Source organism: Cyanistes caeruleus, chromosome 4 (assembly GCF_971803275.1).
Source record: "Cyanistes caeruleus chromosome 4, bCyaCae1.hap1.1, whole genome shotgun sequence".
NCBI classification, from domain to species: Eukaryota; Metazoa; Chordata; class Aves; order Passeriformes; family Paridae; genus Cyanistes; species Cyanistes caeruleus.
In genome coordinates this window covers 22,643,783-22,669,352 of record NC_141704.1, presented here as the reverse complement: position 1 = coordinate 22,669,352, position 25,570 = coordinate 22,643,783, and the positions used below count along the sequence as shown (strand labels likewise).

Sequence of the window (25,570 nt, the reverse complement as noted above, 5' to 3'; positions counted from 1 at the left end):
TGCAGCTGAGTCCTCTGAAGTACCTATTACTCTGTAGGAAAGTGATTTTGAAATTAGTAATTTTATGGAAACTTCAGTTCACTGTTCAGCAGCAGGTCACACAAGTGCTGAGAATAATGCAGTAGGAGATAAATAGAAAAGAGTTTTACCTGGTGTAAATTGATGGTGCAGTTACGTCAACGTAGTGTAAAATTCTGGTCTGCTGTGTTACAAAAAGACAGCAAAGCTAGGAAAAAGCTCAAATTGGAGGGTCAAAGTATAATGACAACACAGCTAAGCAGATGGATTGTCTGGGACTCTTCTGGATGGGAAAGAGGCAGCTCCGTGAGGATGCAACAGGGACCTGTAAATTCAGAAGTGATGTGGGAAAGGTATGTTTTGATAGTAGTGGTATGGAGGCAGCCAATCCAAAATGAAAAAATGAGCAACATTTTTTCACATGTGGCATGTTTACATCACAAAATGGGACATACAGCTAAGATACTTGGATCAGAAGCTCACTGAAGATTGATCAGTAGAAGTCAGGAGTTTAATGAGGGAAGTGTTTGTGGCTGCCTCTGACAGTCCTAGAATTCTCTGACACTCACTGAATGCTGTTTGATACCAGACACAACGTTAGGAACCTTCAGCATTAGGCAGTGCAGAACTCAAAGACAGGAAAGAGATGAAAATCCAACTTTAAGGTGTTCTGGTTAGTGTCTGCATTAGTGTTCAAGATTTTCCAATGCTGAAGTACTTTCCACTTTGAAAGTGCTTTCCAAACATTCACCCATAGCTATTTACTTAAAGACTTCTGTTAAGAGGCTGAAAGGAATGTACTGAAAACGTCTCTCTCTGGAGGCTGACAAGCCTTATAATATAAAAGATTCTAAGTTTTCCCTATTGTTTGAGTCTTAAGCAGTCATATTTAAACTTGAGAAGGAAAGAGACACCAAAACATACTATTCCTCATTACATCATCAGATTATAAAACTGTAAACCGATTTCCTATTTAGTAAATGATAGTGTGATTTTAAATAAATCCCAAAAATTGTCTGTAATTCTCTCTCCAAAGACTCTTTTCAAACAAGCAAATAAATTTTCAGCCTTATATACATTTTATTAATTTTTGGTGTTGGCACTACCTGGTTTTAGATTATTTTCCAAAGCAAAGAGTCTCTAATATGCTGTAGTTTTACAAGTTCATCAAAATATAGTTTTACAGAAATAGTGATTAAATAAAAAAAATGTATTAGGCAGTTATTCAACTACTTCATACTGTATTTCAGAGCAATTCTGATTTGATTATATTTTGGTTATATTTTAACTTGTTTCAAAATTAAATCCTGAGTACATCTACATCTACCTCTAGTCATGAAACAAAACTCCATAAATTAAAAATATAACAAAACAACCCACAAAAGAAACAGGCTCCAACAAACCAGCAATGAGACAAAGAACAAAAATGCTTTTATTCACTTTTCAGTCCCTCTAGACAATTCAAATTATGTGTGAAATATTGAAAAATGACAACGAAACATTTTAAATCTCTTAGACCTGAGAAATATCTTATTTAAACCTTGGTTTTTCAACAGACCTTTGCCTGGAATGCTAGTTTAATACATGACCTGTTCAATCAAAGTGGTCAAGATCACCCACTGACAGCATGATGTTAAGCCTTCTCCCAGCTGTACCACAGCAGTTCCACATGACATCCCTCCCCAGTTTCAGCTTTTAAGCCCACCAGGCGCATTTTAAGCAAGCTGTGCAGCCCATGAGGCCAGAGCTGAGAGGCAGTGTAGTGACTCTGCATGGGGCAGGACACAAAGAACTCATCAGACCTCGTGCCAGCTGCAATGCAGATGTTCTGTGCAGCCTCCTTCACTCTATTTATTCAGGCCACCTGGCTTTGTAAGATGTAAAAATGGCTAAATCTAAATTTCAGCTTTACTTTCAGAAATACTATGTTGAGTAGGCTGTCAAAAGTCAGTGCTTAAAAGACATAATGTACTTAAAAGTATTTTAAAGTAACTTCTGTGCTGCAGTGGTTGCTGTTACCTTGTTCTGCAGCAATCAGGCTGTGGCAGCTGGACTTGTGAAAGAAGCTGTACTGTTACGATTATGTCAAAAAGTTAAGAAGTATACTGTTATCCTATCTTGCCTATCCATAAGAACAACAAAATAGCATGTCTTGCATCCTTATGTATTCTATTCACTTGTACAATAGTTCCTCATATACGTTCACAATATGTGGAGTGCCCCAGGTGACACATTTCTGTGCTGGGTTATTGTATATTCTGGCAGCACCATGAGAACGCAACAACTGTTATAAACTGTTATATACTCTGGCATATATGATAATGTCTGGCCTTGATGGGGTTAGTTAAATCTATGGGTGGCTTGAGAGGCACAGTTGAGCATTTAGTCAACATTTCTGTGTAATGTGGTTGCCTTAAAACTCTCCTTGCTAGCAGAAGAGCTCTGTTAAACAAATATCCATCAGTACAAAGCCTTTTGATAGGAAGAAATCAAGTTCTTAGTCCCTTGTGCCTAAAACATCCACACATCTACTGAACTCAGTGGAGGCCATGATGTGGTTTAACTTTTATGTTTGCATGGATATTTACTGTACTGGGATGAACAAAAATGTAATGACCAAAATGTCTGAAACGATTGGCACCTGGAAAAATTGGTCCAAAACTACAGAGCTTGTTTGTCAAGCCTGCTAGTGGCAGGCACCCCATCTGCACCAGCACAGACTAAACCATCCAGAGGACAGCACAAACAGCTCTAGGTACCTGAGAGCATTACACCCTTGTGTAATGGACACAACAGAGATGAAAAAAATTGTTTGTAGGAGACTTTAATTTTCCTTGCTGCAAAGGAGCATCAGAGGACTGCTAAACCTAGAAGATACTGGGACAGTCATGCCAAAGTCTGAGTGGTCTCAGCAAAGCAATCACTTTGCTAAAGAAAGATCAGTTCTTTATCATAAAAGCAGTAAAAAAGAAGAAAGGCAGCTAAATAGAAAGAGACAGAATCAGAGTTTAGAGGGTGAATTGGAAGATGAGTGTTTATGGAACAAGGAGTCTAATTGTATTCTTCTATGGCATCTTCTTAAAGGAAGTTTATTTGGAACCAATACTGCTTCTGAGAGGGAACTGTATAAAAAACAGTGCTTGGGGGTGATTGTCATGAATTCTTGAGTGACCTTGGCTTTCATCTATTTGTACTGAACTGAGTCCACTTATGGTGTAGAACAGAAGAAAAAAAACCAAAACCACCACTAGTCTTGGCTACCTACATAATAAAGCCAGACTAAAGTGAAAAGGGAACATGGCAATGAAATTAGTTTACACAGAAGAAGAGGAAAGATCTCGTGACAGGACCTGGAGAACTACGACATTTCCATTCTACATTTGGAGTTTATCAAGACAGAAAAATGAACTTTAAAAACAAATAAAATGCAGAAATTTAAACATTACAATTAAATACATTTGTAAATGCTTCTCTTCCCAATGCAAAATGTCCTTACAGAATGATTCTTTACTTCATATTTGTTGCTCTTGTTCATACAACTCCATGGTTGGCTTGCAAGCATCATGCATTCCCACTGCATAGGCCACTATTTGTGATACATCCTGCTCTCACTCTGGAGGTCTGACTGAGGAATTCCCCCCAGCACTAGCCTCCAAACTTGTATACTTGCCTCTTGCTCTCCCTCTCCCCATCTGTTAGAATGCTGGGCACAAAGACTTTCATGCTTTCTCTGCTAACAGGCACAGACCCACAAAAGAACACTGTATTTGATCTGAGGTCATGGAAAAATCTTCCAAAATTGATAGATAGAATTAAGATGGTAAATGTGTAGTTTAAATATAAGTATGTTACATCACTTAGTGGAAAATTTAGACTTTAAGGTTTTAGAATATAGTAATATATACATAACAAGATGGAGGTTTTAGGGTGTTAGCTTGCCTTGTTCTTTCACCTTCTTCTTCATGGATTTTAGTAATATTGTATGATTAAATAGAAAATTCCACAGTGTGGAACATGAGTGTTTAGTTATTAGGCTAAAAATAAAAATAAATTAGTTGGCATTTTATAATTGGGTAGTTGACACTTAAAAGGCCTTGGAGAGAGATACCTGAGACTCCATTTTTTAGACTGTTAGCTTAGTGTGCAAACACACTGTCTGTGAGAATAGTACTATAGATAAGAAAAAAAAACAATGTAGTCCAAACATGAAAACCATCTCTCTTGCTCATTAATCCCAACCTTAAGGAAAAGAACCAGATAAAATACAGGACATTTTACACAGTGGTGCCCTGTGTGAGGATCGAACTCCTGACCTTCAGATTGTGAGACTGAAAGCATCTCCTTTTCATGGGAGCTTTCCTGACCTGGGGCTAAGGGAGGAGGGCACAGGCCTGGTGTGGGGCAGGTGTTCCCATACACGCACCAGTTAGTGAGGAACAGAAATACCCTCACTGCAGACATCATTTGAACAGGCATGGAGCGCCTGGGACAGAGTCAATGACACTGGTATTCTTGTATTCTTTCCACTCGCACTGGTCATTTTGATAACATTTTCATCTCAATATATGCAGCTAGGAAAGACTGCAAGGAAAATAGTACCGTGCACTTAAAGTACAACTTTGAACTTCAGAGCCCTTCTGTAGGTACAAAGCAGTGAAGAAAGAGCTCTGCTTGCAAAAGAAGTGCATGAGAAAGTAGAAGAGTATTTGTGCAAATGCCTTTCATATCATAAACACAGAAAATGTAACTGAAAGACAGTAAGAAGGATCGAGATCACCTAAGCAAAGAGATTATTTTAAAAAAGAGATGTGTTAAAATAAGAGAATGATCTTGAGAGACAACAGAGATACATTTGGAAAACATTTGTAGGGAGAGGAAGACTTAAGAATGGAAGTTAAAATACTTTAACCTGAAGTGTGAAGAAGAGGAGGACCAACAAGATGCCAGAGAAATGATGTGGAGCATCACAAAATAATTACTTAAAGTAAAAAGGAACACAGATGTTGTCAGAGGTCATGAGGTATTTCACTTTGTTCCATGTTTTTGCAGCCTATCTGGGCACTTTTTGATTACTACTGATTCTTATCCATTTCTCAGCAGTAACTAGTGAGTCTGAGCAATCAAACTGGCTACAAAATCCATAAATCTCTGTTATCTCTGAATAACTGCATCAAGGGGATTATGTCAGCAAATAACTGTAGACAGGGAGAAGCAGAGAATTTGCTGATTTCTTCCTCATGACATTCAAAATTGCTTTTTAAGCAGGAACCAGTATATTTAATAAGACTTTGGTCTTCAAATGCTTTCCTGTATCCTCATGTCAAGCAACTTGCTGTATTATTAACATATATAAATAAATAGATACCTCTGTTTCACAGTAACCTTTTCTGCCAAAACAAGTAGTGATGAACATGGCTGAGATACAGAGATGCTTCTGAACAAGTAACTCAGTTTGCCCAGATTCTACCTAAACTTTAGGAAAGCTGGTAGGTTTGGTAATCTGATGAGCTGAGTATCAAGCTTTGCCACCACCTAAAAGATCCTGTTCCGTTCCTCTGTTTGCATCATCTTTCAATAATGTTCACCTGCAGCTTGACCTGTACCAGCATGAGGGCCCACTATCAATTCAATTCTCTCACATGGCAGAAAACAGCCAAGCTGAGTTCTTTCTCATGGAAGATCTAATGAGCAGCTCCACCAGTAGGAAGAGAGGAAGGGAACGAGCAGGACCAGAGGCAAGGAAAATGTGAGATTCTGCTTTTGGGATAGGGCTACCCTAAATATACGGACAGACTGGGGAATGTGATGTTGGACAACAGCGCTGCAGAAAGGGACCTGGGCCCCACTCCAGGAGGCAGGGATTCTACCTAAAACAGACAGCATTGGGTGAGGAGCGTGACTTAAAGGAGATTCCACCCCTCCACCCTATGGGGCATGCCCCTGCAGGCCCAGGAAAAGACACTCCACCCCATTTTACCAGATAAGCAATGGCTCCAGAATGTTCTTTTCCTGTACTCTGGTTGGTTTAAATTCTACTGCAGTGTTCCCACCCTAGTTCTTCCCATTGGTTGTCCTCACCCCACTCCTTTGCTGTCCCCTGCTCCTCTTGCTATTGAACCCCGACCCTAAACTCCAACCCTACCCTGGTATATAAAACCCATGACTCTCTCTTCCTTCCATGCCTTGGTCCCTGGCTCAGTAAAGGATCCTGGATTTTGCTAAACTAAGACTATCCTGTTTTCTTTCTTGTTGGTCCTTAGTGGCTGCCTGAGGTCTGAGACTCCAGGGCCCAGGGCAGTTGTTTTGCCCCTCGCTGCGGCAGAACGCAGCCCTGGGGGTCCTGGTTGCTGACAAGTTAAATATGTCAAGAGCCAGCAGTGTCCTGGGAGGCACCAGGCACAGCATGGCCAGCCAGGCAAGTCCCACTCTGCTCTGCACTGGGGTGGCCTCAGCTCGAGTGCTGGGGGCAGTTTTGGGCGTTACAATATAAGGTATAAAGCTAGGGGACAGTTCCCAAAGGAGAGTCACAAGGAAGGGGAAGGGCCTTGAGGGAAAGCTTTATGTGGAGCAGCTGAGGTAATTTGGTCTGTTGCGCCTGAAGGAGACTGAGGTGAAACCTCATCACAGTCTACAATTTTTTCATGAGGGGAAGAGGAAGGGCACTGATCTCTTCTCTGTAGTGACCAGTGACAGGACGTGAAGGAATGGCCAGAAGTTGTGTCAGGGATGTTTAGGTTGGATGTTAGAAAAGGGTTCTTCACCCCGAGGGTGTTTGGGCACTGGAACAGGCTCCCCAGGACAGTGGTCACAGCACCAGCCTGAGAGAATTAACAGGTGTTTGGACAATGCTCTTGGGCACACGGTGTGACTCCTGGGGATGGTGCTGTGCAGGGCAGGAGCTGGGTTCAATGATCCTTATGGATCCCTTCCAACACAGCTGATTCTGTGATTCTCTGCTTGCCTGCGTTCACTGTGAACCAAAATCAGAGAGCTGAGTTTAAGCGGGATTCAGACATGAATCTTTGTTCTCTGGAGCGGAGGAAAATCACACTCACTAATGCTTACATGGTTCTATGGATGAGACAAGGAGAGACAATCTGGGCTTTTACTGTGCTGGGATTGATTTTCACTTCAGAACAATTACTGTATTTTTTTGTCTCTTTTTATTTTGTTCTTTTCTTCTGCTTATAATGGGACCACACACAGGCTTAAAGACACCACAAATCTAAGTGCAGTCTGGATTGAATATAAGAAGTAAAAAATCAGGGAGGGTGCAGCTGAGCTGGTTTTCTCCAACACAGCTTAACAAGATGCTTTGCTTGAATATTTACAGTGCTATTAAGGCCTATTCTTCCTGAAGCTTTTAACTAATTTTTGAAGTTAGTGAGAATTTATGTCCCTTAACACAATTTTTAGCAAACTAGAAAATAAAAACGAAATTAAAGAGTTGAGCATAAAAAATGAAGGTTGCATGTAGGTTTGCTCTGTGAAGATGACAGATGGTTGCAAGCACTTGATTATCAGTTAATTTAGAAATTATCAGTTTGCACTTATTTTTCATGTGATCTCATTTCTCACAGAAATGGATGCTAGGATGCTATGCTTTGAAATTTGAAACTTTTTCCAGAAAAAGAACAATTGTGAAAAGGTTTTTTTTAAACATATATTGTTTTTGGCAGCCTCTCTATAGTGAAATTACTGATGCTAAATAGTTTTCTTATATCAAGACTTCATCTTACAAGCACTTATACCTAGACTTAATTTATGGTTTATGTTAGATCTCTGAGTGAAGTTAAGCATGTGTAAGATGTATGTATTCAGCTGACCTTAAATTCCTGCTAACTTTCTGTGCCTAATATTTTCTCCCAGGTTACTGTTTAGATCATGGAAATAATTTTTCGGTGGTCACTAGCTTTCACCACTGATCAAACATGGAGACTCACGTAAAATGGAAGCTGTGTGTGTATGAGCCGAGTCAAAACCCAGTGAATAGTGATGAATAGTGAACTTTACATGCCTGCATGGCACCTTGGCTAAATCCTCTCAAATCCCAGACCCTGGTAATTTTTAGTAAGTCTTGTGACTTTCTTCTCACCTTTTCTGTGTCAGGGTAGTTTTAAACACTTTGAGTCTATGCCAGATAATGCAGATGGAACTGGGATTCTGTCTGCAAGCACTGGAGATCACTTTTGACAGTCATGGCTTGCTGCTTTTGGCAGAGGCGATCCCTGCAAAGCTTTGCCTCGTGCTGAGCAGGACAGTAGTTGGCTGCTGTAGGGAGCAGCCAGGCAAGAAGTCCTGAGTGAGAGGGAGAAATAGGAAGAGGTAAACAGAGTAGAGAGCCCTTAATCCATGCAATGGGAGCAGCTACTGGAAGGAACAGGTCAGGGAATCTCAAACAGGAAATCAATACTAAGCTTGTTTTGTTTTTCAGAAAGAGATTTATACCTTTCTGCTAGAAATTCTGAAACACGCACATATACCTATGAATATAAATACTTAGCTGGATAGTCCTGATCTTACCAACAGTTGTTTGAATATTATATACTGAAGAATCTTCCTTGTGAATTTGAGACCCATATCCACTTATATCCTTTTCCTAAAAGACTAGTTAATGCCAGGGAAATTAGTCCCCATATGCAGTAGTCCTAGCTTAATTTCTGAAGTGTCAGATTGGGGCAAGGCAAATCAGTAGACATGTAAGCCCAGAGATGTCGTGGGATCCTGATTCAAAAGATAACAGGAATCATGTACATTGCACTCTAGATGTGACTGAGGAAAGTATTTACACCCTAAGAAATGGGCACGACATGCTGTTGTCATGAAAAGAAACCCAAAGTTAGAGAAAAATCCAGCTCACTCCTCAGAACATCTGGGGAAAGCAGATGTGTTGTAATGCCATTAGGAAAAATGGTATGACCCAAAGAATGTACCCCCAAAAATGTAGACTTGTAAGTTCTTTCCCTTATCTTGTTCTCTCCAGTTCCCCTTATTGGTTGTGTAAATTCCCCCATCCCTTTCCCCTGCCTTGAAAAAGAAGTGCTTATCAATACTTCTTTCTCTTTCCCTCCTGCAACTTCACTCCGAAGGATCCCAAGAAATAAAGCTGCGACTGCCATCTCAGCAAAGGGAAAGAGCCTCGTTTTTAGGGTCTCCTCTGGCAAGCTAAACTACCTCCCCTGCCTCCCTGGCCTCTGCGGGGTGGACAGTGGTAGCAGAGAGGCGGGGGACAAAGTAACAATAGCACAGATGAATAGAAGGCTGATTCCCAGGAATATATAGGATGCAGAGTCATCTGCCTGCCTCTGCTGATACCTCCTTCATCTGTTCCCCGCTTGTCCTGAAGTCTTGGGACCCATGAATGGTTTTGGGGTTGCAGGAAGGGTGAATTGACTCCGAGACATGGGGGGAAATGCAAGGATAAAGACTTTACTTAAATAGTTGAAAGGGAAACATGATGTTGGGCTGGAGGGGGGAACATGATTACTCTCTGTGCTGAAGGTAACTGAGGGAGCAGGGCGTGGGGACGGAGAAGATTACTTTGTTCTAGAGTGGGATTCTCCAAGGAGGTATGAGCTCCACATTACAAAACAACCATTAAGGCAAATCTATATCAAATGGTTTTGATCGAGTTGTTATTATGGGTTATTCTTCTTGGGATAACCCATCAAGCTCTGACTAAAATACCCTCACTAGAAATCTGAGAGAAGTTGACAGCCATGCAAATGCTGCCCACGCAGCTGGTGGTTTTGGGCCCAGAAATCTGGGCATGCCAAAATCTTCAGGACAATACCTTATAAGAATAAAGGAAGTCTCGTCTTCTGTTGATGGCATTAGTCTGGCTCCCAGGTAGGCTGGCCAGTAGTGTCTCTGCAATCCTCCTTTGCATGTACCAGCTTCCTGAGTATCCCTCTCCACTGGATGGAAGACAGCTACCCCACAGACAGCTGCAGGGAGTACCCATGGTTTTCTGGTATCTTCTAGCCAGATTTGTTGGCTTGCTAGAGGTTTTGCAACACAGGCTGGCTGGAGCAGGACCCGAGGATGTGAATTGGTGTGCAGGGAAGGAGGTAGCACAAGCAGCATGTCTCTAGAGAGCAAAGATGGGAGTTCCTCTGTGGTTTATAAGCATATATCACAGCAGGGCACAGGCAGTTGGAGTAGTCTTCTCTTGCTCAGGATAACCAAGGAGTCTAATTTAGGTAACTACAATTCCAGACATAAAACTAAAATGCAGTGTGTGTGACCACTGAGGTCCTGCATGAAGTATTCAATCACTTTGATAGCATTTTTCTTTGTCAGCAAACTAATAGCTTTAGTTTGATGGGGGGATGGGGGGGTTGGAATTTTAAAGATGAATAAAAAAAAAAAAAAATTCAAAAAATATATAGTCTATCCTTCCTTGCTGTTTTTAGGCCTCTAATTTGGTAGTGCTGCTGCAGCTGCCAAACTGTAGATTGGCTCAAAGTTACTGTAACAACATTCATTTCTTATATATGAGGCAGTGTAGGAAGAACTGTCTTTTCAAAAAATCATTAACTAAGGATGGAAGATAAAATTGATTACTTATAAACAGATATTTTTAACTAAAATAACTTGATTATATTAGAAGTTCTGGTCTATAAATATAACAGTTTGTGAACTGTTCCCATCTGTCTCGTCCCTGTCCTGTGTCAGTAGGGGGAAGTAGTTACTAAGACCTTCTGTGGCTTAGATACTAAGTGCTTTCATCAGAGTATTTTTGTCCACCCTCCTTTCTCTCCCTCTTTGACATCAGCAAGAAGTTTTATTTATACTCTGCTATGAGATACTACATCTACTAAGGAAAAGTACTGACACTGACTGCTTTGTCAGTGATGTTTATGTCCAAGTAAAGCTGCTTAGTTTGCAACATCTTTTGTTAATCTGTATTAAAATACTGCAGGTGCTTCTCCCTGAAAGATATTAATATTGTTTCAATTAGGCTAATCACTGTAACAACAGTTTTCTAAAAATTGCAGTGATGGTTGCTTCGAGGCATGCAGCATGAGCAAGGATACCTCTCATCCCCCGTGCAGACCTCAGGCTCAGTCTCCAAACCCTGTGCCTGCTCTGAGCAGAGCCAGCTTAGCTCCACCCTCTGAGCAGTCCAGCCCTTATTTATATGAAGTCTGTGGTCCAACTGGCTTCAGATGGTGTGTGTTATGTGCGTGTGCCTGCCTCCTGAGTGTGTGAGACGAGCTGGGATCATGAGCCAGGGTTGTTCCAAGTGGTTTTAATCAGCAGCCCATTAGAGGAGAACGGAAAACTTCAAACAGGGTAAGAACCAAGTAAGTAAACCTAACTTTGAACTTGCAATCTGGACAAAACAAATGCAAATGAAAATCTTCATAGTCTGTCAGTTTTCAGATAAATTATCACTTTTAGAGAGAAAGCTGTGCCTTCTAACAGGAAGGAGGAAATTTAAAAGGACTGAAATGAAGGAAACTGTAAAAACAAAGTGGGAATTGAAAATGCAAGAGAGAAAAAACAGCAAACGATTGTTCACAAAGTTGGTACACTCTCTTACTTTTTTCAGCTCTGGACAGGACACATTAAGCTTTAACCTCTTGCTTTCTTGAACACTATTGTCTAGCTGAGTAAGTAGTTCCTTTTGCAAAGGGAGTGAAGATTTCTGTTCCTCACCTGTCTGCTGGCAGGTTTGTTTTTCTGAGAGCAGGGAGTGGAAGAGCTCTCCACAGCTCCTTGCAGGATGTCCCATGGCATGCTGCTGTTTGCTGCCGCTCACTTGTTGTTTTTTCACAGGTTGTTCCAGTAACTCCATGGGAAGGTGTTCCTCAAACCTCAGCTCCTCTGCAACTCGTGGCTTCTTGCCTGGCACCAGGAAAACATTCAGCAGCAGAAATGGGAAAATTCACACTAGTTTTGGGTAAAGTGTGCTTCTGACTTTTTTTACCTGGCAAGACGTGGCTACTTGGACTGCATCTGCAATGTGGCAAAGGACAAAGTGAGGTTGGCAAAGAGGCCATGGTTTGTGGGCAAGTCCCCAGATGCCGCAGGCTTTGTCGCCCTCGTCCCTTCCTTCTGGCCTTAGTGGTGGCCCTCTGTCTGTTCTGCCAGACCCTGACTCCTCTCATGTCCAGCAGCGTCCTTTCAGCAGTTGTTAATGGGATTGCACCCAACAAACTGACTAAAACACAGCAAGGAAGATACAAAGAGGTCTCCCCAAGCACCATTCACTGCTTCCTCCCTGGCAGCAATTCAGAGACAGTGAAAAAGGTAAGTCAGCTGGAGCAGAGTGCTGAGCAATAATTAGCAAAGCGAGGGATAGCAAGTCTGGCAGGATCATCTGAGTCCAGCTAAAATTAGCCCAAGCTTGGAAGTCTGGGATCTGTATACAAACAAATGGGTGATCTAATGACAGCGGCATATGGACAAGCACATTCCCATTACTAGCTCCTCAGTGTGCTATTAACACAGGAATCCTGAAATCTTCAACTGAAATATGGCATTGCTCTGTGATTCCAGCAAGATTTCAGTTTGCTGCACAGACCATGCTTTATTTTGGCTCTGGGAATTGGTTTAGAGGCTTTACAGTACAGGCACGTAAATCAGGAGCCAGTGGGGTTTCGTGGAAGTGACTGAGGCTGTTAATTGGCACAGGGACTGCAGCTGCCCTGTATTAGAGTTATCTGCTCGTCAGCTCTGAACTTTTCTGGGATTCTGCTGAAAAGCTGGATTTAACTGCATCTGAGAAATAAAAGAATATTTTCAAATCACATTATATACTTTGGAATCTCTGTCTCATGAATTTTACTTTGTCCATAAGTTACCTGGCTTCATGTTTATTTTGTATAGGGTTCCTAGGATGGGTGTTAAAACCTAACAAATGGAGACGCTGTTATTTTTGTTGGAAAATGTGGCTTGTTAAATGGTCTCCAGACCGAGGTAGTTATTTTTACTCTGGAATCTATGATCAGCACTGGCACAAATGTTTCAGGTTTCCTTCAGTCCTATAGAGGAGCTGCTAACGGTGCAGCAGATAGCACACTGTGCAATTATCATTATGCTAACATTTTATATACACAACTCTAGCAGAACTGTAAAAAAATTGTAACCTCACAAATTATGGACAGCAACCACATGAAGCAGTTCAAAAATTTAAAAAAAAACAAAAACCAAACAAGTCTGCTTCTTTGATTAGACAGAGTTCATAGTCTAAAAGGTCAGTAATATTGATTTTAGGAGAGCAGCTGTACAGTGCATCTTTTTCAACAATCAAAAACAGATATGGGGAATAACTGTGGCGTGAACTCTTCAACCTTAACTCTTAAAATACTCGGTTTGTTTCTTATAGTACATGCTGCATTTGTCATAATTTTATTTTTTAATAACCTTTCGGTAAATTAGATACCCAGATTCAGATCTGATCTGCAATATGACATAAATAATTACAGCTTAAAGGGAAATAATCACAGCTAACATATGTGGGTTGCATTGGGTTATGTCTATAGAAACAGTCCATTCCTTTTTACTCATTGCTACTGTAATGGCAAAGAACATTTCATACATTGGGCTACTTAATGTCTGTAAGAGCTGGTGAAATAATGGCAAAGTTTTGCTAGTATGATTTTTGGCTGAAAATATCTGTAGTATCTTGTTTTGCAAAGTGCCTGAGAAAAAAGGCAGATTGACATTGAACTTGGTGTGCTGGCCAATTGAAACAAGAAGAAAGCTTTTGTTTTTACAACATGTTGTACTTATGCTCTCCAGCATACGTGTTTGGATGTGACCATCACATGCACATGCTGGACCTGGAGTACAGATGTGTGTATATTAACCCTTATAGGTATGTTTTCCAGGGCTGTGCTACCTTAACACATTCCTTTTCAAGTTCTTAAGACCACCCATAGCTGGCTCCCTGTTTGTCTTAAATTTTTCCTCCAGAGCATGATGAACAAAATGTCTTGCACATGTTGGGATGTTACTCTACGTTGCTCTCTGTTTCCCAACTTTCCCTGCTGGTTATGTGGGCTGAATAATAATCTCAGAGAACAGAAAAGACAAACATTGCCCAAAATCTCTACCACTTTGCTTTGAAAATGTGTTCTTGAACTGTGTGTTTTCGTCCACTGCTTATTGAGACAGCTGAACTGTTATCTGGCTTGATTTTATTGGGCAGTCAGTAACATCTAAGACAGATGTTGCTTTTGAAACTTTACACTGTTTTATTTTACAGTCACGTGCCCACTGACAGGAGCTAGTTTGGAAACAACATTTCATTAAAGCCCTGGTTAAAATCTTCATGTATGAACCTGGAAAAATACTTTTAACATATATTCACATTTGTAATTAACTAGTCATACATGAATTCTTATTCAATAAATAGTCCAGCAAGAAAATTTAAATGCATTAAAAAGAATCTGTTATACAGTTAAACAGTGACTTAAATCAAACACCACATCATGTCTTATGAAATCAAAGTTCATTAATAAATTTTAAGGCAAATAAGACCCTGCTGGAGATAGTATTTTTTTTAGGTAGCACATAGGGGATTTTGAGTGATAGCATGTCACACTGCAGATTCTCTTCTGCATAGGGCAGGTTTCCTTGCTTCCTTCAGAAAAACAACCAGTACTGTGTTGAGCCTGTTGTGAGAATTTGGTTCTGATTGTTATTACACGGGCAAAATCCCCTTCCAAAATCTACTAATTTCTTCATTCAGAATATGCATGACACTAAGTGCCTCAAAAAACCCCACAAAACCAAACCAAACAAAAAAACCCAAAAACCCGGGCATCTTTTATGAGCCATTTGTTGGAAGCAAAGGAAGAGATCAGATGTATTTCTGATGTCAACATCCACCTCATTTTGGAGAGTTACAGACGCGTGTAGAAGAAGCATGGGGATGGACATTGTCAATTACATCTATAAATGTGTCTTTAACTATGTGGGATGGAGCTCTTCCTATTGGGCACATAGTGCAAGCTGTCTTCTTTAAATTGCAAAAATGCAGATTTCATTCATAGCCTGGAAAACCAGAGAGAGCTCATAGTACTCCTCTCTCTCTGGTATCACACAATTTTAAAAGCTGCTGGAGATCTTGTCCTGAAGCTTTAAATTCATAGGAACAGAGGTCAACATTTTCTAGTACAAAATTAAATGTTAATATTTGAAGCATGAAAAACAGAAGGCTTAGTTTTGATTCTCCAGCATTAAAGGCAGTAGAGAGTGATATCACATCTAGCAGCAAACTGTCTGCAGGTTTAGCAGGGCACTCTTACTTCCCAAATGATGAAATTTTTGTGGATTTGTATAGTAGGGAGAAGAGCTGGTGCTGTAGCATCAAAATTGGAATAGGTATCCAAAGAAATAAAAAAGCCCACACAAGCCCTCTGTGTAGTTTGCCTGGCACAGTATTGTGCCAGAAATACTTTTGGTACCAGCGAGCTGATTACACTGATCTTAAATAATTTAGCTCTGCTTCTTGGCCAATTTTGAGAAGAGCTAATTATCTGGTTGTGATTCCACTCTCTGAATTAATTCAGCCAGAGGCAATTTACATGTCTCTGCACAGGAGTAATTTTGCCCAGGGAGGTGGTGTACCTCTGCTGGGTAGAAGGAATATAGGCTGTACTGCTTTTAGGAGTGCAGATATATGGTGTTCAGTTGCTTTCCCAGTCAGAGAAGAACCAAAACCACTTTTCCTTTTTTCTTAAAAGGCCCAGTTCCCTAGCCATTAAGTTTTACATCCAGGTTGAAATTGTGAGCCTGGTTGAAACTGTGAGCCTGGTGCGACATACTGGCAATAGGATTTTCTGTTTGGTCCTGGAAAGCAAAAGTGTCTCTTTTCTTTATTTCTTCTACAGCTGGAGAAAAAGGAGGAGGAAATTATTAATCACCTGTTATAGTTTTTACTCCAATGGCAGATACCTTTTTGGCCTACTAGCTTTCCAGCCATTGTGAATGTATTTAAACAAACAAACAAATAAAAAATTCAGATTTTAAATTGGGTCCTGAAGGAGATTATTTCATGGATACTCACAGGCCTTTTGCTTCAAATCCCCTGGCCATTTAGGCCAGAGAACAAGAAAACAAGGATACACAGCTGATTGTATGAGAACTTGATGAGTGGGTCAGGCTGGCATCCAAATAAATGAAATACCACAGGTGTGGTGAAAAAAAGCTGCCTTCTTTTCAAGGCCCTGAACTTGCCACTTATGTTTTGTGTAAAAGATGTATCTCAAAGATGAATTACACTGAAATGAGCAAATAAGAAGGATAAGAAAAGGCTTTTTATTGCTTCATTCTGAACAAAAAGGATAGGATATCATTTCCTCGGAGTGGACAGTATGAAAGATCCAAGATAATGACAGCCTGACGTGGCCATATCTGAAAGATACTATGTACAAAAGGAAGGAAAAAAAAAAAGATAAACATCATGGTTTAGTCTTAACCAACATCTACAGGAAGATCCAGTCAAGCATCTTGCATAGGTTACTGGCCCAGGCATCTATATCTGAAAGTTGGCAGTGAAATTACTGAAAAGCTGAGAAAATGTTACTAGAGCATTAGAACACTGGACATCCAGAGTGGAATTATCCTCTCTTTACTTGAGTGTTCCACTCTGTCAGAGGCAGATAGCTGGACTTCACAGTCAATGGAAATGACTGCATCTAAAGCAAAATTTATCATGAATTAATGCAGACATTTAAAACAAATTTAGTGAATTTCATCCTCTAAAGATATGTCTCGTATTGATTTGGTTTTTTATGGAATATGTTTGCTTCAGACAGAATAAGCAGGCAACAAAGGAGATAGGAGTGGAGTATGTTATGGAAGAAGGCACGGGGATAGGAAGCAGATGTAGGAGAATAGGGAACTACAGCTGCAAAGTAATAGTAACCTCAGAAAGTACTGAAGAGATTGTGTACAGAGACAGCTGAATTTGTGCAAGGAAGGAGAAAGCGAGATGAGAATGGAAATGGGAAGAAAAGAGGACAAAGCTAATGAGAACTTCTGAAATGTAAATATCTGAAAAAGAATTGAAGTTGGGTGTTAGAATGAGAGGTTTTTTTTTTTTTTGCTATTATGCAGAATAGAGCATGGTGAGAGCTCTGGATAGAAAATATTTCATTATGCATAATAAGGTTTGATACATTTTAAAGTAAATTTAGCTTAAAAGCTATTTTATAGAATAAGTAGGATGATAACTTTTCACAAAAGAACAAAGAACTTTGCTAGTATGAAACCTGTTGCAACTAGAAAGCAATCAGCATAGGAGGGTACAGTATCAGCGACTGATTTCCTCCAAATGATACCACATTCACATTCCGCCCTACGAAAGCAGGACATTTGTTTTCCTCTTTCATAATGCAAAATGAAACGGCACTAAGGAAACAACTACTTTTACCAAGCAGATAGAGATATTCTGGTGATAAAGGGCAAGGCTATTGTGGTAGCAGTCAGGAAAGAGGGGCAGGGTGGAGACTTGGAAGGAAGGGATCTTCGAGAAGGACACGTGAGGTGCAAATGGAGGCAGAATCTCACTCATGACTTCACTGCACCTTCCTCTAAAATGAGGTGTTTTGGTAAGTGGTAGCATTGGCTCACTGTCTGTTCTCAAGACAGGGCCTTTGGTACCATGTACCACATGCAGGCATAAAGCATTTTGATAAAATAGCTGTACCTCCTGCTCAGAATGTTGGTGATGACTGTACAAATAACTCCAGTTTTGCTCTTGAATTTATAAAGTCATCAGAAGACAGCCATCAAAGTAATGCCAATAGTCTAATTGTTTATTCTGTATTTATCCAACAAACAATTCAAAGCAGAATTACATTCCAGCCGTTTCATTCTTCAACACAGTCCTTTCTGATTAGGAACTTCACCAGAACATAAAGCAAATATATTTAAATATCCTCCAGAAAATGAAACAGGAAATTAACTTCTCTCTTCTTAATATAGCAGCCATGCCCACTTTTAAATATAATGGTAGTATGAACAACTTACTATTTCTGTGAACTTTTATGCAAACACAAAAAGGAATTTAGAAGTCACATTTGGAGCTAATAAACATCTGCACAGTCTCATAAATGAGCGGCTTGGGGCATTAGAACCACATACTAAGTTTTTATTATCACTCTTCTTATTGATGCTGTTCAATAATAGTGCAGCATTTTCTGGGAGTCCCATTCATGTATTTTTTGTAATGTTGTTCTGCTAGGTGGTATTTAGTAGTAAAGGTGACTGACTTCCTTTGGTAGCTAAATGGGAATTTAGTCTGTTCGCTGCCTGTGAATATTGCTAATAGTGCTGGCCTTGTTTTTATAAGGGCGGCTTTCCTTTGTGGTATTTTTGTTGCACTCTGCTTTCATGCAAAGGCCTTTTGGTTTGCACAGTGGCTCATACATCTCTTTTTCAGCTGCTCAATACCTGCAGGAAGCAGTGGGGTTAAAGTAAGTGCAGTCAAGTTATTTGAAGCTACTAGACCAAGTCTCTGACAGTCTTGGGTAGCTCAGTGTGAAAAGTGGCTGCTTGTAATCAACACAGGGACTAATGACACCAGAACTGGGTAGCTGAAAAGATGATTAGCAGTTTTTGAGTTCTTTCCTGGGACAAGCTTAGGCAGACATGAGTTGGGCCATTATGTTAGGATAGAGAATTTTGTTTCTGCAGTTGAAGTGATGGTCAGTGAAATTCTATGGCAACAGTTCAAACTGTATATTTGCTTCTTTTCCAGGCATAGACAATGCATCAATATTTATGGAATTATGTAATATTCTTGGAATTTGAAAGAACTGCCAAGGAACTGTTTTGCTCTCTTCATCTTGAAATGTCTTCACTCTTTTCTTCTTGGCCAGAACAAAACCAGTAATTATTCATCATAAGATTCAGTTACTGACCAAGTTCTAGTTTTTTTGGAACAACCCAGAAATTCTGTACAATAGAGGAAAACTTCAGAGACTAGTAGAATCAATTATATCCTTATACATTCATAACCTAGAATTGGATATGCCAGTTTCAAGGGAAATGTCAAAACATTTTCTTTTTAATAGAGAACTTTACAGCTCCCTGGAAGTTGCAGACAGACTGAACTAAGAATTGCAACTCTGAAAGTAGATGTCTATTTTCAGTTGCACAAGAATGGTTACATAATTCTTCAGATTTCATATTATATAATCTGGGCCTTTTATCTTGTTTGTTAACACATCAAAGGAGTATACATTTGATACAGTTTTTTAAAAAAGCATCTTTATTAAATTTTAATGGAGCTCAATTTGTTTTCTTTTGTGCTTTTCATGTTTTTCTGTAAACTGAAAACAAAATTACAAAATTAATTTTTATGCATTTTTATTTACTTTACAGCCCATTCTGTCTTGTTTGGAACAGTTGTTAAGGCTGTAGATCATCTCTGTAACAGCCAATTTCATTAAATACGGTCAGTGACTCAGCTAAGTGTAGTATTTTGTAAGCTGTAAGAGCAGGTATATCATGTCAAAGCTGATCTGGGTCTCATCCAAAATCATATAGGAGATCTCAACCTTGCTGTAAAGCCTCATTAATTTCTTGGAGACAAACAAACCATTTTCTAGGTATGACATGGGCTGCAGATGTTCATAGCAATCCCTTTCACGTAAGATACATTGAATCTGTAATAAAGCGACCTGCTAACAAATAGTCTGAGTCTTCAAACTGAGGAAGAACTAAAAACATGGCTGGAACATGGAGGCATTTGACCATTTGCCAATTATTCTCAAATTTTTAAAATGTTATGGATCCATTTTTATTTGTGTGTCTGAGTCTGTTGCACATTAAAATCATAGGAATGCCAAAAAAATCAGAACCGTAAAATGTGGAAATATGTGAACAGCTTATTTTCATCTATTGTATGCTGCTTCTCTTGTACTAACTCTGTCCAGACCTCATATTTATGATTGAGAAACATTTTATGAAAACCAGCAGACTCTTTAAATACATAAACATGACTGTTATTGCTATAATATTGGAAATACTCAAAAAAACAGCTAGTAGTAACTAGATCAGCATGTCCAGTGATTTTGTATATGTCCATTTTGTATAATGCTTTGGAAAAAAGTATGGAATCACTTGCTACCAGCATGCAGTTGGCCAGATTTTTAAAAAAATTCTGTGTACGTGACAACCCACCCTACACAGCACTGGCTTGGCAAAAAAACTGAGAGAACACGCTGCATCTTATAACCTGGACTGCAAACAGCTATGAAAGGACGGGGCAGGAAAGATAAATTTGGCAACACTAAGCACGGATCTCAAGCAAGTACCGTAAAAGGTGTGGAGATACTTCATATTATTTAATAGTACCAGATTAGACATCAGGTCAAGCTGTTCAATTTAGACTCCTGAATGGTTCCATGTCCCAGAGACGCCGCTGCGGCTCTTTGGGAAGCTGGTGGATAAAAGTGCCTGCGGGCAGCGCCTGTAGCCAGCCCGGGGGCTGGGGCACGGCCCGGGGTGTCCCTTCTCGGTCCCTCCCCGCAGCAGCAGGAGCCTGCGGAGCCCGGCAGCCTGGGCGGCTTTTGCGAGCCTCCGGAGTGAGTGTCCCGAGAAAAGGGCCCGCAGAAGCCGGTGTTGTGCCCTATGTGTGAGGGCTGTCGCAAGGCCACTGATCCCCCGCAGAAGCCGGTGCTGTGCCCTGTGTGTGAGGGCTGTCGCAAGGCCTCTGATCAGCCATCCCGGAGACTGCGCCCGGTGGGAGCCTGGCACTGCGTGGGCCCCGTGGAGCCGCTCGGGGCCATTTCCTTTGTGTTTTGTGGAAATGACCCAGGTCACTGCCGCTGCCTGAACTTCCTCTTTTATTTTTTTTTTTCCTCCTATGCTATGAGTGTTGTGTTGAATATTCGTCACAGCCGAACCAGAACGCTGTAAACATTGTAGCCCTTCCCCAGAGACGTGAGGAAGATGAATCCTCATGAAGGCAGCCGCTGAGGCGGGATCCTCCGTGGCGCATGGCGCTGCAGGCCCGGGCCCCTGGGGACGCCTCAGGGCTGCTTGGCTCCGAGCGAGGGAGCCCTGGCGTGCCGGCCCTGGAGCATTGAGCGCAGGGTCGTTTCTGGGCGCTTGAGGCAGGATCTCTTTATGGTTGAAGCAAAATACTTCAGAGGTGACACTGCAGGAGGTTTTGCACCCACGAAGAAAGGTGTGTTTTCATGGCATAATAGAAGTGGTAATTGTTAGTGAGGAGGGGGACACAGAAAGTGCCGCCGCATCCAAGGCAGGACCCTCGTCCCAGGCCGCGCTGGGAGGGACGGGAGAAGCTGTAATCGCCAGGAAAAATGGAGCAGGAGCAGACAGAAATGTCCTGGTCTGCAGCCCCTCCGTACTCCTCACGTGTCCTCAGTTCACCCTGCAGCGCTGGCCCCCGCAGCACACGTGGATGGAAAAGGGAATTTTCTAGCAAAATAAAGCAAGAGGTGTCTCTGTCTTCTGGGTTTCTTCCACGATGCAAGTGAAATGGAAAGCAGGAAGTATTTGGCTGGAATGCCTGGAAGAGAAAGGAGAGAGAGCACAAGAGGGGGGCTGGGACAAGCGCTGGATTTAGGAACAGGGAGGGAGGAAGGGAAATGGAGAGGAAGGGCTGCCAGCAGCAGCTGGCGCTGCAAGAGAACAGGAAATCGAAAGATAAGAGGAGAAGAAGGAGGGGCAAAGGCAGAAGGGGACAAGAGTGACATTGCTGTGGTGGGCAAGGGCCATCTGAGACTCTGACACTGTGCTTGCCACCTGATTAGTGTGTTTAAAAAATCTGGGATGTCAGGAACGCTGTCAAACAGGCGACCTAACACAGTTCCTGTGACTTCACCCTGTGCTATGTGTGCTTACTCTGGCCAGCAAGTGATCAACCTTTACTTGAATATCTCAGTTTCTAAACTAATTTTGGGTTGCACATTTAGCAAATGTGGAAGACTGATAGTGTTGTATTGAGACTTTTTTCAGGGTTCCTTCATCAGTAATACTAACACTTTCCATGGAATGGCAATGACTGCACTGGAGCAAAAGAACCTTTGGTGTTAGAAGCTAAGGGCTCTGAAATATTTGTGTTCTTTACTGCTGCAGAAAAGCTTACACTTCAGCCAAGCACAACATAAAACTGCATCCCACATTCGGGGAATACACTGCTGTGAAGAGTGACTTTAGCACTAGATCCCAGGCCTATAAACAACCAGATGCATCTTGAATGACATTTATTTGTATCAAAGCATCTATCTCTTTTCAGTCTAGTTTACGGTGCAAAAAATGGTGGTGACTTTTTTGTGTAGTGCTTCCTATCTCCAGTGATAAACTTACTAAAATTAGAAGTTACAGAATAACTTAGTTTTTAAACTGCTGACAACTGTCAGGTTGAAATTCACAAGCTTGCAAAGAACTAATTTCATGTCCTGAATTTAATCCCTTCTGGTATATTTCAATCCTAAAACTTTCCAACCCTATCTTTAATCAAAATAAAATCTTGGTTTTTAATGATGTTTTTATTGCAAAAGAACAGCTAGACTGTAGCAGCTATTAGTGTCCTAATTCCCACATGGAGCATCCTATTTTTATGCTTTATTTTATTGGGGCTTGAACAGCAAGGTTTTGGTAGTAGGAGAGGCTACCTGGGTGGCTTCTGTGAGAAACTGCCAGAAGCTTCCCCCATGTCCCACAGAGTCAATTCCAGCCAGTTCCAAGACAGACCTGTCACATACAAGTCTCGCTGCCAGTCCTCCTTTGGGCTAGGTGGTGTTGGACTAATAAGGCAATAAAGGACTGACAAGGTTACATTTAACTTTCTAGAGCACAGTAATCTCCAGTTCTGTATAGGATTCCTGTGTATGATTTTACCCCAGTACTCTTCTTACTTAATAATGCTGCACAGCACAACTCAGATGCGTGCAATTTCCATCTGCATAGAACCCACGTTTTTTGGAACACTTCACATGAGACCTACCAAGACCTCTCTGTTTAGGTGACCGCAGCCACAGTCAGTCAGATGGCAATTGCTGTTACCATCTCACCAGAGCAGCCCAGATCATTGAGTGCTACACAGAGCTTTCAAACCTTTATGGTATCAGTTCGAAATGAATATAGAAAAAATGGAGAGGCAGACAAAAAGGAATTTGTGGTCCCAAGTCCCTGATATAAAGAGAATTCTTAATCATACTAGAACTATTTTCACTGTTGTCACAATAAGTTATGCTTTATTTTGTGAAAAACAACAACTGTATTTTATACCGCTGAGGAATGTCCTATCCTACAACCATTGTCTTTGCACTGTGTTTGCTGTAGATCAATGTCTCCATTCTCCAGTACTTTGGAAGCCACACGAGAAGAGCAGTTCTCTATGCACCTGCTGCTCACCATGAAATGGACCGTCAGCTCTGTCAGCGCATCCTGGCAAAACATGGATATACAGTCACAGTCCTTGAAAACAGGAGACTTGAAGATCTGAGGCATGAGGGCCCATATCACAGTAAGAATAATTTGACTTAGTTAATTTGTTAATTAAGTGTGATCACTAAATGTAGAATTGATCCAGCATTCTTCGGCAAACATAAAGCATATAAACTCTGATAAAAGTAAGGATAGAAGCCCAAATTACAGCCCTTCTCAGCTGTGTGGATAATTTTCCACAGTTAGGTGATTCTTTCATTAGCTATATCCTTCTGTAAAAAACAATGCAGCACAGTAGTTCATCATAGTCTTGACAACTAAATCAGATCAGTTTGGTTCCTGATGACTTCTCATACCAACTTCATCAATATAACTGAGGGCTTTTCAGTAGAATGTTGCATAACAAAACACATACCTGCTACATTTGTTTCTTTATCATTTTCTCTCCTAAAGAAAACTTGTATGTGTGAAGGTTATTTTTTCTTCTAGTAATGTTTTGATTGTTCTGCAGGCTTGTTAAAGAACACAGTATAAGACAAGTACATTTTGTACTTGCTGCTGAATATGGCATAAATTACTGTTGGTTCTCAGTTCCTGTTGAAATTTGATCAACACTTCAAGGAGACTACTGAAGAATCCCGATCTCTTGCACAAAGGACTGTAGCTCTATTGTGTAGAGTTACACTGTGCTTGATAGAGAAGCTTGGGCACTAGGTAGATATGTGATGACCATGTTTGAGTGTTCTTGGACACCTCAGAGGTATGAACTGAAACTGTGATGCCAGTTTGGTCTTGGAAGTCAATTCAGGAAATGGAAGGCTTTGAAAAAAATATGCATGCTACTATTCTGTCAGAAGAAAAATGGTGTAGTTAGATATTTCTTGTGCTAAAGGGAGTACTGTTTGCATCATTCAGGCTTGCAATACACTTCTGGAGTTACCAGAGACCTCAGGTTTGCTTTGAGTTTGCTTTAACCAAACCAGACAATTTCACAGATGAAAACTACAGTTATTTACCATACTTGAGATTGCTTAAAATTCCATCACTAATTTCAAGTTTCTTTAAGAAACTTCCGTGAAAATAAGGTACGTGTGATTTTCTTTGGCAGGCTGAACCAAGAAGTTGTAAATTGTCTTCATCACACTCTTACTTTAATCTGGTTTTATAGTCACCTTTTAGCCACTCTTTTCCTTGAGTACTTTCCATCTCAGAGAGACAAAACACACCATGTCTGCGGGCTTTGCTAATTTCAGATGGGCTGCAGAGAAAAGTTGGTATCTCTGGGCACCATGTGCACCGTCTCTGTGAAATACTTTGGTTTCAAATAGCCGAGGAAGTGGGTATGCCAAATTCCATCGCAACTTACAAAAAAAAAAAAGGGGAAAAAAGACTCCACTAGATTTTCCTACTGTGCTGAGTTCAAACTGAAGTTCTGCTGTACAGTTTTTACACTCCAAATATTGCCTCTGCAGAAATGAGCTTAACTGTGGATATTTATAATTTACAGGCTAGAATCAGTACTTCCTGAAGTATTTTTCCAGTAATAATAATAATAAAAAAAAATAATAAAAAGGTCAGGTATTTTCCAGGAACATCCTACAGCTTCCAGCAGATGCTGGATTATGTAAAAAAGTCAAATGCTTGCCAATTTAAGGCAAAGAGTAAGACTCTACTAATTCCATTTCATGGCAGCATAAATCTGCTTTTAACTATTCTCTGTTATGTAAGTGTCTAGCTTTGAAGTTATGTTTTAAAAACAAGAAGTAAGTACTAGAACATATCTACATACCAACCCAATGATCTTTTTGTACAGCTAAGAAAATTACATTCAAAGTTAATTTTCTTCCCTAGATGATGGGGTTTAGTCTTCTGGATGGGATAGTATTCCTTATTTTGGAGAAGTATATTTTGAGCGATTCTTTGGCATAATATTTTTCTAATAGGAGTGTTTGAAGTTATGAAAAATAAGCTCCTTTAGGCCTCAATTAAAAATGTATAGATAATGCTCTGAGAAACACAGAGTATGAGTGCTGTGAAAAATCTATTAAAAGAGTAATTTCATGTAACTTGGTATTATTTAGAAACTCTATCAGGTGCTTTTGTTTGTGCGCAGTCTTCCTTGCTCGTATATCTTTTAAAGTTCACTCTAAATTTGAAAGGATTTTTT

The 25,570-nt window shown here is 40.5% G+C and overlaps 1 protein-coding gene across 3 annotated transcripts in view; it reads left to right on the top strand.

The window, feature by feature from the left end:
- Positions 1-11,143: 11,143 nt before the first annotated feature.
- Positions 11,144-25,570, top strand: part of CPED1 (cadherin like and PC-esterase domain containing 1) — a 146,397-nt gene continuing 131,970 nt past the window's right edge. Inside the window, exons 1-3 of one of the 3 annotated variants that reach the window (XM_086886999.1) lie at positions 11,144-11,316; positions 11,803-12,276; positions 23,299-23,482. In XM_086886999.1, coding sequence (XP_086743125.1) covers positions 12,025-12,276; positions 23,299-23,482 — 436 coding nt within the window. In that variant the 5' untranslated portion in view covers positions 11,144-11,316; positions 11,803-12,024. Of the gene's footprint in view, positions 11,328-11,802; positions 12,277-20,459; positions 21,176-23,298; positions 23,483-25,570 lie in introns of those variants that run through there. The other 2 variants (XM_086886998.1, XM_086887000.1) reach the window with 2 other exon arrangements.